This window comes from Bos indicus x Bos taurus, chromosome 9 (genome assembly GCF_003369695.1).
Source record: "Bos indicus x Bos taurus breed Angus x Brahman F1 hybrid chromosome 9, Bos_hybrid_MaternalHap_v2.0, whole genome shotgun sequence".
Lineage (NCBI taxonomy): Eukaryota > Metazoa > Chordata > Mammalia > Artiodactyla > Bovidae > Bos > Bos indicus x Bos taurus.
The window spans coordinates 12,643,001-12,655,376 of record NC_040084.1 but is presented as its reverse complement, the minus strand read 5'-3'; the positions used below and the strand labels follow the sequence as shown (position 1 = coordinate 12,655,376).

Sequence of the window (12,376 nt, the reverse complement as noted above, 5' to 3'; positions counted from 1 at the left end):
AAATGATGGTAGTCTATGTCTTAGCATCTGCTGCATACAAAAATAAGAATATAAATATTTTAGGGTATAGAAACCCTTGTAATAAGTAACAGTGCAACACGGTATAAATGATTGAAGAATAAAATATTCTGGAACTATTAAAATCTTTATAGGAATCAATGAAGTAGATAACACTAATTGCTTTGAAATAGGGGCTTCCCTGATAGCTCAGCTGGTTAAAGAATCCACCTTGAAATAAAAAAGTTCTTGATTTGTATGAAACCTGAAGCTGGATCATCGAAAAAGCAAGAGAGTTCCAGAAAAACATCTATTTCTGCTTTCTTGACTATGCCAAAGCCTTTGACTGTGTGGATCACAATAAACTGTGGAAAATTCTGAAAGACATGGGAATACCAGACCACCTGATCTGCCTCCTGAGAAACCTATATGCAGGTCAGGAAGCAACAGTTAGAAATGGACATGGAACAACAGACTGGTTCCAAATAGGAAAAGGAGTACATCAAGGCTGTATATTGTCACCCTGCTTATTTAACTTCTATGCAGAGTACATCATGAGAAACGCTGGACTGGAAGAAGCACAAGCTGGAATCAAGATTGCCGGGAGAAATATCAATAACCTCAGATATGTAGATGACACCACCCCTGTGGTAGAAAGTGAAGAGGAACTAAAAAGCCTCTTGATGAAAGTGAAAGAGGAGAGTGAAAAATTTGGCTTAAAGCTCAACATTCAGAAAACAAAGATCATGGCATCTGGTCCCATCACTTCATGGGAAATAATAGATGGGGCAACAGTGGAAACAGTGTCAGACTTTATTTTTTGGGGCTCCAATATCACTGCAGATGGTGATTGCAGCCATGAAATTAAAAGACACTTACTCCTTGGAAGGAAAATTATGACCAACCTAGATAGCATATTCAAAAGCAGAGACATTACTTTGCCAACAAAGGTCCGTCTAGTCAAGGCTATGGTTTTTCCAGTGGTCATGTATGGATGTGAGAGTTGCACTGTGAAGAAAGCTGAGCTCAGAAGAATTGATGCTTTTGAACTATGGTGTTGGAGAAGACTCTTGAGAGTCCCTTGGACTGCAAGGAGATCCAACCAGTCCATTCTAAAGGAGATCAGCCCTGGGTGTTCTTTGAAGGAATGATGCTAAAGCTGAAACTCCAGTTCTTTGGCCACCTCATGTGAAGAGTTGACTCATTGGAAAAGACTCTGATGCTGGGAGGGATTGGGGGCAGGAGGGGAAGGGGACGACAGAGGATGAGATGGCTGGATGGCATCACTGACTCAATGGACGTGAGTCTGAGTGAACTCTGGGAGTTGGTGATGGACAGGGAGGCCTGGTGTGCTGCAATTCATGGGGTTGCAAAGAGTCAGACATGACTGAGTGATTGAACTAAACTGAACTGAACTGAAGGTATAAATATAAGGAACCAATTGTCAGATAGAACATGTTCTGAAAGATAGAAGGAAATATTCTAGGTTGCTAGTTTGTAAGAAAAAGATCATTTTTCTTATATTAACTCTTACAATGTGCTTTTCAAAGACTAAATCCTTTCCTTGGATCAATAAATGTGAACAGAAGGAGAGACTATTTTGAAAAAAAATTTTTTTGCAACAACCTAACCTTTTGCCGGTAAGGACACAAGTTGGCTGTGCCGAAAAAAGAAGTTGTTTCCCTGAGTTTAGTTTAATAGCCCATGCAGATCATTCACTGCACACAAAAGAAAGACATATAAATAATGGAAAATAAATGCAGAAGAAATAGAAGAGCACGGTGTCTCCATCAGTGCTGTCGCATTCTCTCCTGAGAGTCACACTACTCAGAATCTAATAAAGGCAACCGTGCAGGAACAGTTCGGGCAAAGCACCCTGTGGATCACAGCACAGGATGTAACGTAATGAGTCTTGCTTATGCTTTAACTTTTAAGACACGCATCTTTATAACTGTCTCACAAGTACCCGTTAAAGCAACTTCAGAGAGTCTACTAAGAAGTCTGGCAGGGCTCTCTTAATGCCTCATGACCTGCATTACAGTGGTTTAACTACAAAGCAGGCATACAGCCACTGAGTGTTGATTAAGCAGACAGGGTTAGCAGAGGCAGGGAGATTTACGGATATTCCCCAAGCCTCTGATGTATGATCTGTCTTTGGAGCAATAAAACCTTAACAGGTAGGAAGAAGTAAGAGCTTTCTCGTACCATTGTGATAGCTAACTAACAGCCTAGTCAGCTTGGTGGAGGCGGCAGAGAGGAAGGTGAGGATGCTGGATGCATTTACAGGGACATTCTGTCCTTGCGAAGTGGCCATTTATACCCAAACGGAGAACTGCCCAGCTTATAAAATGAGTGGGAAAAGTTACTCAGGGGGATGATTAATTAGAATAAAATCAGTAGACATCATTTACCACCACGCATGGGATGAAAACTGTTTCAGTGGAAAGATGGAAAGGAAAACGATGAACGATGCCCAAGAAGCAGTGTTTTTGGCTTCAGAAGAGGAACAGGGTAGGGTCGGCTGAGATGGATGGTGATTCACACCTGACCTGGGACCACGGTCACTCTTGTTCAGCTAAGCTAGATTAGCAAGCTCTCCTGGAGGCTGATGTGTTGTATTTTTTAAGATTTTTGAATTGGTCACCATCTTGGGACTGGGTGCCTTTCCTTAGCCCGAGAGGCTCTGCACGAGTTTTTAGAAAGCACGAGCTAATCTCCATGTAGGAAGATGAAATCTTCTCACAAGAAGGTCCTGAAGCTGGGGACCCAGTTCCCCAGGGGTGTAGATGAGTGTGTAGAGAGAGGCCTGATCTACTGTCCTGGCCCCTCGATGAGGGCAGTGCTGGCTGCTGGGTAGACTCTCCTACATCTGGGTCCCTCCCAGGTCTTAGCATGTATGAAGAGGTCCCTTGAGGAAGCCTTTAGGAGATTCCAGGCTCTGGAGGATAAAAGGGTTGGCTGCAGTGTATCCACGCTCCCTTATCTGAATCACAGTGGTAGAGCTGTAGCCAAAGCAGTGTTATCAGCCGGTCTGAACTTGGGTCCAGCACTCGCCAGCCATATGCTGGACTCAGAGCTGCTGCTTCTAAGGGAGAATTATCATCAGGATGCACTTCCTTTGTGCACACTTGCTCAGTGGAGGGCAGAATTGTTACTTCCTGGGCTGGTGCTGCTGTTGTTACTACAACCGGTCTGCATCTGCCATGAACACGTCGCTGCCCCGGGGGTCACAGCGGGGGAAGCGAAGGTCACATTAAAGTGGGACTGCCCCTTATTTCCTTCAGATGACTGAAATGTTGTTAACTTTTCATTTTCTCTCTTTTTATATTCCTCCTCTTGATCTCTCTTGTTGGTCTTTTCTCTCTCTTCACGTCAAGTACTAGAGGTCAGGGGTATTTTATTATGTCACCCAAGAAGTGTTTACGGAGCACATTGCCCGTCATAGCTTCACACATGGTGACATCATATGTGGACTGGCGTACAGGAGACCCCAGTGTGGGCTGGTGAAGCGTGAAGTAAGACGTGTGCCACACAGCAACATGCGGTGTGTTCACGGTGGCTTTTGCCAAATGTTCAAAGACCGCGGAGAAGCTAGATGTCTCTGTGTGAGTCTCTGAGCCAGCAGTGTGGCTCAGGTGAAGTCTGTTTTTTTGTTGCTTAGTCACTAAGTCGTGTCCGACTCCTTGTGACCCTATGGACTGTAGCCTGCCCGGCTTCTCTGTCCATGGGGATTCTCTGGGCAAGAATACTGGAGTGGGTTGCCATTTCCTCCTCCAGGGGATCTTCCTGATCCAGGGATCAAACCTGCGTCTCCTGTGTCTCCTGCATTGCAGATGGAGTCTTTACTGCTGAGCCACCAGGGAAGCCCCAAGTACAAGTCTACAGGGGAGGGTGGGTAATCTTTGACAGACTCAGCCCCAACCATGCAGAATAGATCTTAATGCTTTAGGTATATGAACATGGTATATGACGTTTAGGTAAACACAGTATAATGTTTTAGGTATAAAAATAACACGAGCATCACGGCATTTAGAACATTTGGTCGTAGTCTGCTCGGTTCGCGTTTGGACAGGGGACGGCAGCCTGACCACTAGAGTCTTGCCTGTGCCCTCTGCCTCGGTGATCTTTGGAGAAGGGCAGTGTTGCCGTCAGCCCAGAGTGGCCCCTCAGTCACGGCTGTACTGAAGCAAAACCACCACAAATGTCCCCTCCGGAGGACGAAACCCAGACAGGTGACCTGATTTTCAGGTCATGTCTGCCAAAGAGGGTCTCTGTGCTGAGGACTTGGAGACGATGGGGTCCTTTTTTTTTTTTTTTCACACTGACTATAAATTGACAGGCTCCTCTTGGAGATAATCTGTAAATCGATGCTCTCAAGACAAAGAAAACTTCGAATGTCACCCAAGAGACCAAAACGGCACACAGTGACTATGATTTACTTCGTTTGACTTTGTCTCGAGAATTTCCACCCAGGAGGAGGGTGGGGTTGTGTGGAGTCTACACAGAGCAGGACACGAGGGGCACAGCCGCTCGGCCCACCTCGTCCAGTGTCTAAAGCCCAGTTCTTCTCTTTGAGCACAAATACCTCCAAAGTGAAGAGCAACTCTTCGAGCCACTAAAACTTTCTGGAAACACCACCTGGAGAGCACCACTGCCTTCTGCTTTTACTGTGTATCTGCCACGTGAAAGAAGCGTCTCCAGTGCCAGAACCCGTGTGGGCTTCCCGGCCCTGACAAGTGGGTACGTCCAATCGCATCTACCTCTCATCACAAACGAAGGTTTCTTTGTGGCTGTTTATAATCGTCGTAAGTGTTGATTGAGATAACGCAGAAATGGATGACCCAGAGACTCATCACCTCTAGAGAACTTGCAACTCTGGTTTCAGGAGTGAATAAATACATCATGATAAATATATAAGAGTCATTCGTATAACAGCACAAAGCTAACGACACAATCCCTGGACCACCGTTGGCTCCCCACTCAGGGGCCAGCCCAGGGCAGGGGGTGCCTGTGTTTCTTCATTACTGGGATGGGTGATCATGACCGGAAAAGCCTTGCATCCCTCATGGGAAGGAATCCCAGGGGCTGGGACTCCCTGCTGGTTCTTCTCTGTCCCTCCTCACCCCATCTGGGCTGGGATCCATGCAGCTCTCTCCTTCTGGGTTCTGTTCTCAAACCCAGATCCTTCTTGGCAGTCACGAAACCAGGTTAAAATGTGCTCTTTCAGTTCCTGTTCCCTCTGGGTCTAGCTTTCTACTACTTAATCTGATAAAGCATTTCCTTCTAAGGCACGGAAGAATGACCGTACAGTGAACTTCATTTGGTGATGTGTCTGGGAGGATTATCTTCTTCCTAACTAAAGGATTAGGGCGCCTGAGTTCTGAACGAGCTGGAGACGTTGCATAGAGCTTGTCCTTACCTCCTGAACACAGTGTTCCTTCCCATCCCCTGCCCCAAATCATGCAATTTCTCACTCTAAAAGAAGGAGCCTGTGAAGGGAGTAGATCTTATCCTGCTTCATGGGATTTGAATACTCAGTCAGACTCTGGGAAAACAGCAGCAAGGAACAACCAAAAACCATAAATATTATTTTTTCCCTAGAATGTCCCATGCTCTGCAGATTGTAAAAAGCACTGAGTGACTTAGGGAAAGACACTCCCAAGGGGGGGAAAAAATCAATACAACAGCAACCTTTGCAGGCAATCTTGTGAAAGGTCACTTTGAATCACCTTGCATTTGTTGATCGATTTTTCTCACGAGACACATTTAAAACATAGGTGAGGGATCAGATTTACCAACAAACACGTAGCAGAACAGAAATTACAAACCTGCTTGAAGCTTCCCCTTGCTCTTTCCTTCAGGTGCGTGCAGACAGAAGAAAAATGATGATACATGGTGAACACATTTACAGCACTTGATAATGACCAAACTGGGGAATCAAGTACCTTGATTAATCCTTTCTTTTCGAGCAAGAGCCATAGAAGCAAAACACTTCATCATAAATGTATCCAAATTTCTAACTTGTGTTCTTTGTGGCACAGACCCGAGATACCGCCCACATGTGACCGAAAGCTATAGAGTCTTCATCAGCCAAAGTCATCCAGGGTTTAGGAAAAAGTGGTTCTGATCTAACCAGCATCAGTAAGGACTCTTAGAACTGCTGTGCTGGTTACAGTGAAGCTGGAGTCCCTGTGGTTCAGGCAGACCCTGGGGCTATTTAATCTGCTTTAGTTCATGTGTGACTGTGGTTTTGTATGTTAATGACTTGTTGAGGAAGATTTGTTTTTTTTTTTAATGTGAATTCCTTGCAGGAAATTAGGCACATAGCCAACCTAGCTTAGTGTTGGGTGGTCTAATAAACTGTTGTAGGAAATTTGGGTCTATCCAACATGGTGTAGGGTCCCCACTCTTTGTAAATGAGCTGTGTGTCCTTGGGCACGTGGCTCACTTTCTTGTGGGTCTCAATTTTCTTATGAATGAATGGAAGGCCTTGAAGTTGAAAATCTCTAAATTCTAACTCCCTAAGGTGCCACGTGGCCCCGGGGAGCTTGATGATCCACACAGCTTCATAAACTATCTGACTCATTTCCCCAAATAGCATAGTTATTGGTGCTTCACCCTCTGCACAGCCTTCACTCTCTTTGAGATGAAAATCAAGAAAAGTGTTCCTTCCCTAAATCCTTCTGTCGTTAAAACAAAACTTTGCAATTGCTAAGACCTCCAAAGTGCATGCAGCAGACGAACTGGATCAGAAAGGAGAGTGTCCGGAAGATCTGAGGAGCATCTCTGCCCCCGCCCCCTCACAGCCGTTCCATCATCCTTCTCCCTGGGATAACGATGAGCAGTCAAGGCAGCCCACAGTGTCTCTCACTGGGAGGACAAGATCTCAGGCTTCGGTCTTTACTGATAACAAAGTCATTGTTGCTTCTCCTGCTGTTGATAGTATAATCTCTCCCTTGACCAGCTATTTAAAATCATAGTCCCCAATGCCCCCCCTAATTCCTCCTCTACTTTACTTTTCTCTTTAGCTCTTAGCATCATCTACTCTATTAAATGTTTTGCTTATTTATTTTTACTGTCTCTTCCCAGTATCTCTTGCATTTAGACTCCTTGAGCTCAGCCTGAGATTCTCTTGGCTTTCCTCCTCCATTGCTGCACTCCCTGTGCCCAGAGCAGCACTGTGACCCAGTAGGTGCTGTAGGGGAGCAGAATGTGGCACCTCCAAAATCTGGCACCCCAAAGTGTGTCTCTGGCATGAGGATAAATTCAGGCTGATTTTCTTTCTTTCTTTATTTATTTTCTTTCTTTATTTTTAATTGAAGGATAATGACAATATTGTATGGTTTCTGCCATAGATCAGCAAGGATCAGCCATAGGGATACATATGTCCCTTCCCTCTTGAGCCTCAGGCTGATTAATTTTTTTAAGAAAAGGAAGTCTTAGGAAGTTTTTCTTGTTATCTCTCCCTTAACGACCTAAAAGAATTTAGATAAAGGGCCTGCTTCCCCAGAATAGGGCTGTCACCAGAGAGGTCTGTGAGGGTGATGGGCCAGGTGTGGTGGGGACGCTCGGCAGGGCCTGGAGGTGACTGTCTCCACCAGAGTCCTCTCCGAGTCCTGCCTTCTCTGCTAGTCCAACCAGCAGAGGCAACTCCTTTGCCAAGCAGCTGCTTCCCTGTCTCCAGGTGCGCTGCCTTCCTCCCAAACCAGACCCGACACCCTCCTTTGTCTTCAGCTGAAGGTGGAGTTTAAGGAGAGGGCTTTGGCACTTCTGTCGAGTCACTCCGTTCTCCTGGGTCCCTCTCATGTGAACATATTGCTAAACTCTTGATTTTCTCCTGTTAATCTGTCTCAAGTCAACTTAATTCTTAGACCATCTGGAAGGACCTAGAAAGGCAGAGGGAAATGCCTTCCTCCCCGACTGTGCTCATGTCTGCATGAACCCATGAATGAGTGAATGAACTTACCCTTCAGAGATTCTTAACCTGAAACACTCTAGGAAATCCATGATGTGAAGAAGAAGTTTTGATCTGTTTCTTACTACATCACTCTGCAGTTGGTAAGCCAGTTAGTTACAAATGTAAAATTATCCCTCTAAGTCATTGTAAATTAGCCTCCTCACAAACCTACACATTTGATTAAAGCAGGATTGTTTCTGAAGCAAAGGTTCTGAACTTGTCTTCAGGGAGTTTGTAAATACATTAAAATTGTAGGCAAAATTTTGATTTTGGGGCATTGAATATTTTTCTTGAGAAAGAGTCCATAATTAACCATCATGTTTTCAATGGTTTAACAAAAAACGACAATAACAGCAAGGATTAAGAACCATGCAGTTTGGGACAATAAACTATGAACTGAAGGGAGAGGAGCTTTGCAGTGGCTGTTGTCCTCCTGGGCACATACTTGTCATTCATAAATAAGGCTGAGACCCAGAGGCTCCCGGGCTCAGGGAGACGAGAGGGAGGGGAGGGTGCTGGTGGCCACAGAGGGCAGGATGAAGGCAGGGTATGTGCACAAATTTCTCCACTCCCACTAAAAACAGGGAAAATACCAGAAAAAAAGAAGCCATGGGAGTAAAACAACAGTTTGTGCACTGCAAGAATTTGACTCATTACTGAATAGCTTTTCCAGGTTTCAGGATGGCTTTGAAACCAAAAATGGCAGGAAGTGGGAAGCCAAATAATCACACATAATAAAATAATAGCCTACGCTCTCCTGTCACTCGAGAGCCTTCTTTTGTTTTCCTTTTTTTTCCCACTAGCCTACCTCTTACACATTCCCCAGCAACCTTCCTGGAGATGAGACATATACTTTCTATACAATTCCCGTTTTTGATTCATATATACCCAAGGAATAGATGGCACACCAGTTATATTCCTTTTTTGTTTTAAAATACTAAAACTTTGAAAGAATCTAATACTGATGTTTTAAAATACTAAAACTTTGAAAGAATCTAATACTGAATAAGGGGAATTTCACTGAATTCTGAGATCTGAATGAAAAGTGGATTCTATCCCTGCTGAGACTGCGCCCCCTCCAGCATCCTGGGTCAGTGCATCTCTGTCGCAGGTGCTGGCACAGGTGTGACCCTGACCTCCCCCGTAGGGTCAGAGGTGACCTTGGCCAGCTCTCATCATCACCTATGGATGTGAACCCCAGGCTCAGGGCAGCGCAGGGAAGCATTGTAACAGATCCCATGAGTTAATAACGGTCCCACAGATCTCCTGGGAGACAGTGGCTCCAGGGAGCCAGCTGTGAGGGCTGCCCCAGCTGGTTTCCTGCACTGTGTAAGAAGAGTCTTCTGGGACCGTCACAGTCATCAGCTGCCTCCAATCCCACGAGGCCCTGGGACTAAGGCTGTAATGGGCTCTGAAAGGGGACAGCAGGCACTCAGATGCACTCTGCACAATCCAGGGACTGACCACTAGTCCAGCGGGTGACTCACAGCAAGCCTCTGGCTTACTGGCTTTGCTAGTTTCACTGAGGATTTCTTTAATTAGATAGTGATTATGGTTTAGTGTGTCAGCTGAACCACAGTCCAGGCTTCCAGGACTAGGGATTGTTTGGGAATTAAAGATGCTGTGGCAGCCCTCAGTCTGTGTAGCATCTTCCCAGCCGCCTCCCTTCCAAGCACAGGGGGGTGTGACTCCCCCACCCTGAGCTGAAGCATAGCCAGGTGACCTATTTGGCAGATAACATATGAATGGAGGTAAGGTCTCTTTAAATTTTGAACACTAATCCCAAACTGAACTGGAGTGCTCCCCTTACCTCACTGTATCCACTTCTCTTGTTTCACTACTGATGTCTGTTTGATCTGCAAGTGAAGCTCAACACCTGTCCTGTCCTGTAAGGAGTCCCTCATGGAGAAATGACTTTGAGGGACTTAAATGTGCAGACACAATGCTTCCCAAACAGCCTTTTGTTGGGTCAGGTGATGGGGGGCGTTTTAACAGTCACTGTTTTTCCAGAACCACAGCATTTACCTTAGGAATTCTGGCGGGCTTTATGAAATGAGATGTTAGAAAATAAGCATGAAACAGTAAAAATAAGTCTTTATAAAGTTTAGATTCTTTTCACCTTTAAGCCCAATATGTGGATGGTGAGCAATAATACTGAGTCCATTCAGTTTCATACCTGAGCTGTTACCAAACAGGTTTGAATCTCAAAAAACAACAGAGAATAAGACACTCCTCGAATCGACACATTGTGTATGTGTGTGGTTATGGGTGTGTGTGTGGTTGTGTGTGTGTGGTTTGTTTCACAAACTTAAGGAGACTCAGCTACAGCACCGACTGTCACACTGACACCTACTTGGTGGGGCTGCAGGTGTGCAAGGCCTTCAGGTGCGGCTTCCAGGTTGCAACGGAGACAGATTTCTCATCGGCTGCGTAACTACGCCAAACGCACTGCACACGGCACACGTGGGGACATAAGAAAGAAAAACAAGAGAGAAGGGGAGAGAATGCAGTGAGGAGGAGATAAGCAAATTCATACAGATGATGCATCTTTTCCTTGTTATGTTCAGCCCCGATAAACACCTGAGTTGAAGAAGATTCTGGCATTTTTGGTTAACTGTCATACATATTCCATCACATCTGAAGAACTGCTTTTCAAAATAACTCATATCAAAAGTAAAAGCACGACAAAGCCTAACACAGGAGTTTTGGGACTGGTTAGGGGAAGACATGGGAGGTGACCATGCCTCCTGGGAGCACGCACTTCATCACCACTTGTGAGAGAAAGGAAATCCGTAGTGCAATTAGTAAATTAATTAGTAAGCTAGCTGGTTAACTGCTGACCACCAGGGCATGTTAGTGATATACTGAAATCCCTTGAGGTTGAACCACACAGTACTTCTAATGCTAACAATGAAGGCACTGTTAAACAAGGTGGGGCAATGTATTCTCAGGAATATGACCGCAAAGCACACAAGGATTTAACGTTGGCATCTAAGAACACGTTCATAGGTCTTTGACGTAAAACACAAGCTTGGTCTACTTCACATAATTATACCCCATACATGTGATACAAAGTATTTTCATGTAACTCTCACAAATTGGAGTCTGGATTAAGACCTTATTTTGTAAATAAGAAAATAAAGGCTCAGATAAATCAAGAAATTAACACAAGGATGGCAGAGGTGAGACGTCATCTCAGGTTGCCTGGCTCTTGGTCTTAGCATCCCTCCCTGGTCCTTGCTGCCTGCTTGGTGACTGCTGTTGGAAGCTTCCCTCTGAACTGTCTATCAGAGAGATAGCCTGCACTTACTTGCCACAGAGATTTTGGTGAATTTCTTCCTTTGCAATAAGTCTGAAAACATCTCTAGGGACCAAGTGTTTACTCTACTCTCCTGAGAGGAAAATTTTTAAGTCATAAATCAAAACATTCTATTTTGTGTGGCAAATTCATATAAACAGGTCACAATCCTGCTGTCTGACCCTCATTCATGATTTTGAAACCTACGATGAAGAAAACAGTAATCTAATAATATTCCTTTCCATGAGATGATCATTGAATAAATGTGTGCAGAAAAAAAGACTTAAAATTGATATAACTAATCTGGAAAACTTTGGCCATATTTATTATAGCTGAAGTATAAATACCCTATAGGACAGCTACTCACTCTTACATCTATATTTAACAGATATGCTTATAAGTTCATCAAAAGAGGTACACTATAATGTTGTAAACAGCACTATTTCTTTTTAACCTTAATATTAATTTTCCTATGTATTTATTTATTGAAGTAAATGGCAAAGAGATGGGGAAATAGTGGAAACAGTGGCTGACTTTATTTGTTTGGGCTCCAAAATCGCTGTAGATGGTGATTGCAGCCATGAAATTAAAAGATGCTTACTCCTTGGAAGGAAAGTTATGACCAATCTAGACAGCATATTAAAAAACAGAGACATTACTTTGTCAACAAAGGTCCATCTAGTCAAGGCTACGGTTTTTCCAGTAGTCATGTATGGATGTGAGAATTGGACCATAAAGAAAGCTGAGTGCAGAAGAATTGATGCTTTTGAACTGTGGTATTGGAGAAGGCTCTTGAGAGTCTCTTGGACTGCAAAGAGATCCAACCAGTCCATCCTAAAGGAGATCAGTCCTGAGTGTTCTTTGGAAGGACTGATGCTGAAGCTGAAACTCCAATACTTCGGCCTGGAAAAGACCCCGATGCTGGGAAAGATTGAGGGCAGGAGGAGAAGGGGACGACAGAGGATCAGATGGTTGGGTGGCATCACCGTCTCAATGGACATGAGTTTGGGTAAACTCCGGGAGTTGGTGATGTACAGGGAGGCCTGGCGTGCTGCGGTTCATGGGGTCTCGAAGAGTTGGACACGACTGAGCAACCAAACCAAACTGAACTGAACTGAAGTTGG

The 12,376-nt window shown here is 44.6% G+C and overlaps 1 protein-coding gene across 3 annotated transcripts in view; it reads right to left on the bottom strand.

Annotated features, from left to right (window-relative positions):
* Window positions 1-12,376, bottom strand: part of KCNQ5 (potassium voltage-gated channel subfamily Q member 5) — a 624,758-nt gene that overhangs the window by 85,601 nt on the left and 526,781 nt on the right. For 2 of the 3 annotated variants that reach the window (XM_027550933.1, XM_027550935.1), the window contains exon 8: window positions 10,308-10,402. In XM_027550933.1, the coding sequence (XP_027406734.1) occupies window positions 10,308-10,402 (95 nt within the window). Of the gene's footprint in view, window positions 1-5,825; window positions 5,853-10,307; window positions 10,403-12,376 lie in introns of all 3 variants that reach the window. The other variant, XM_027550934.1, reaches the window with a different exon arrangement.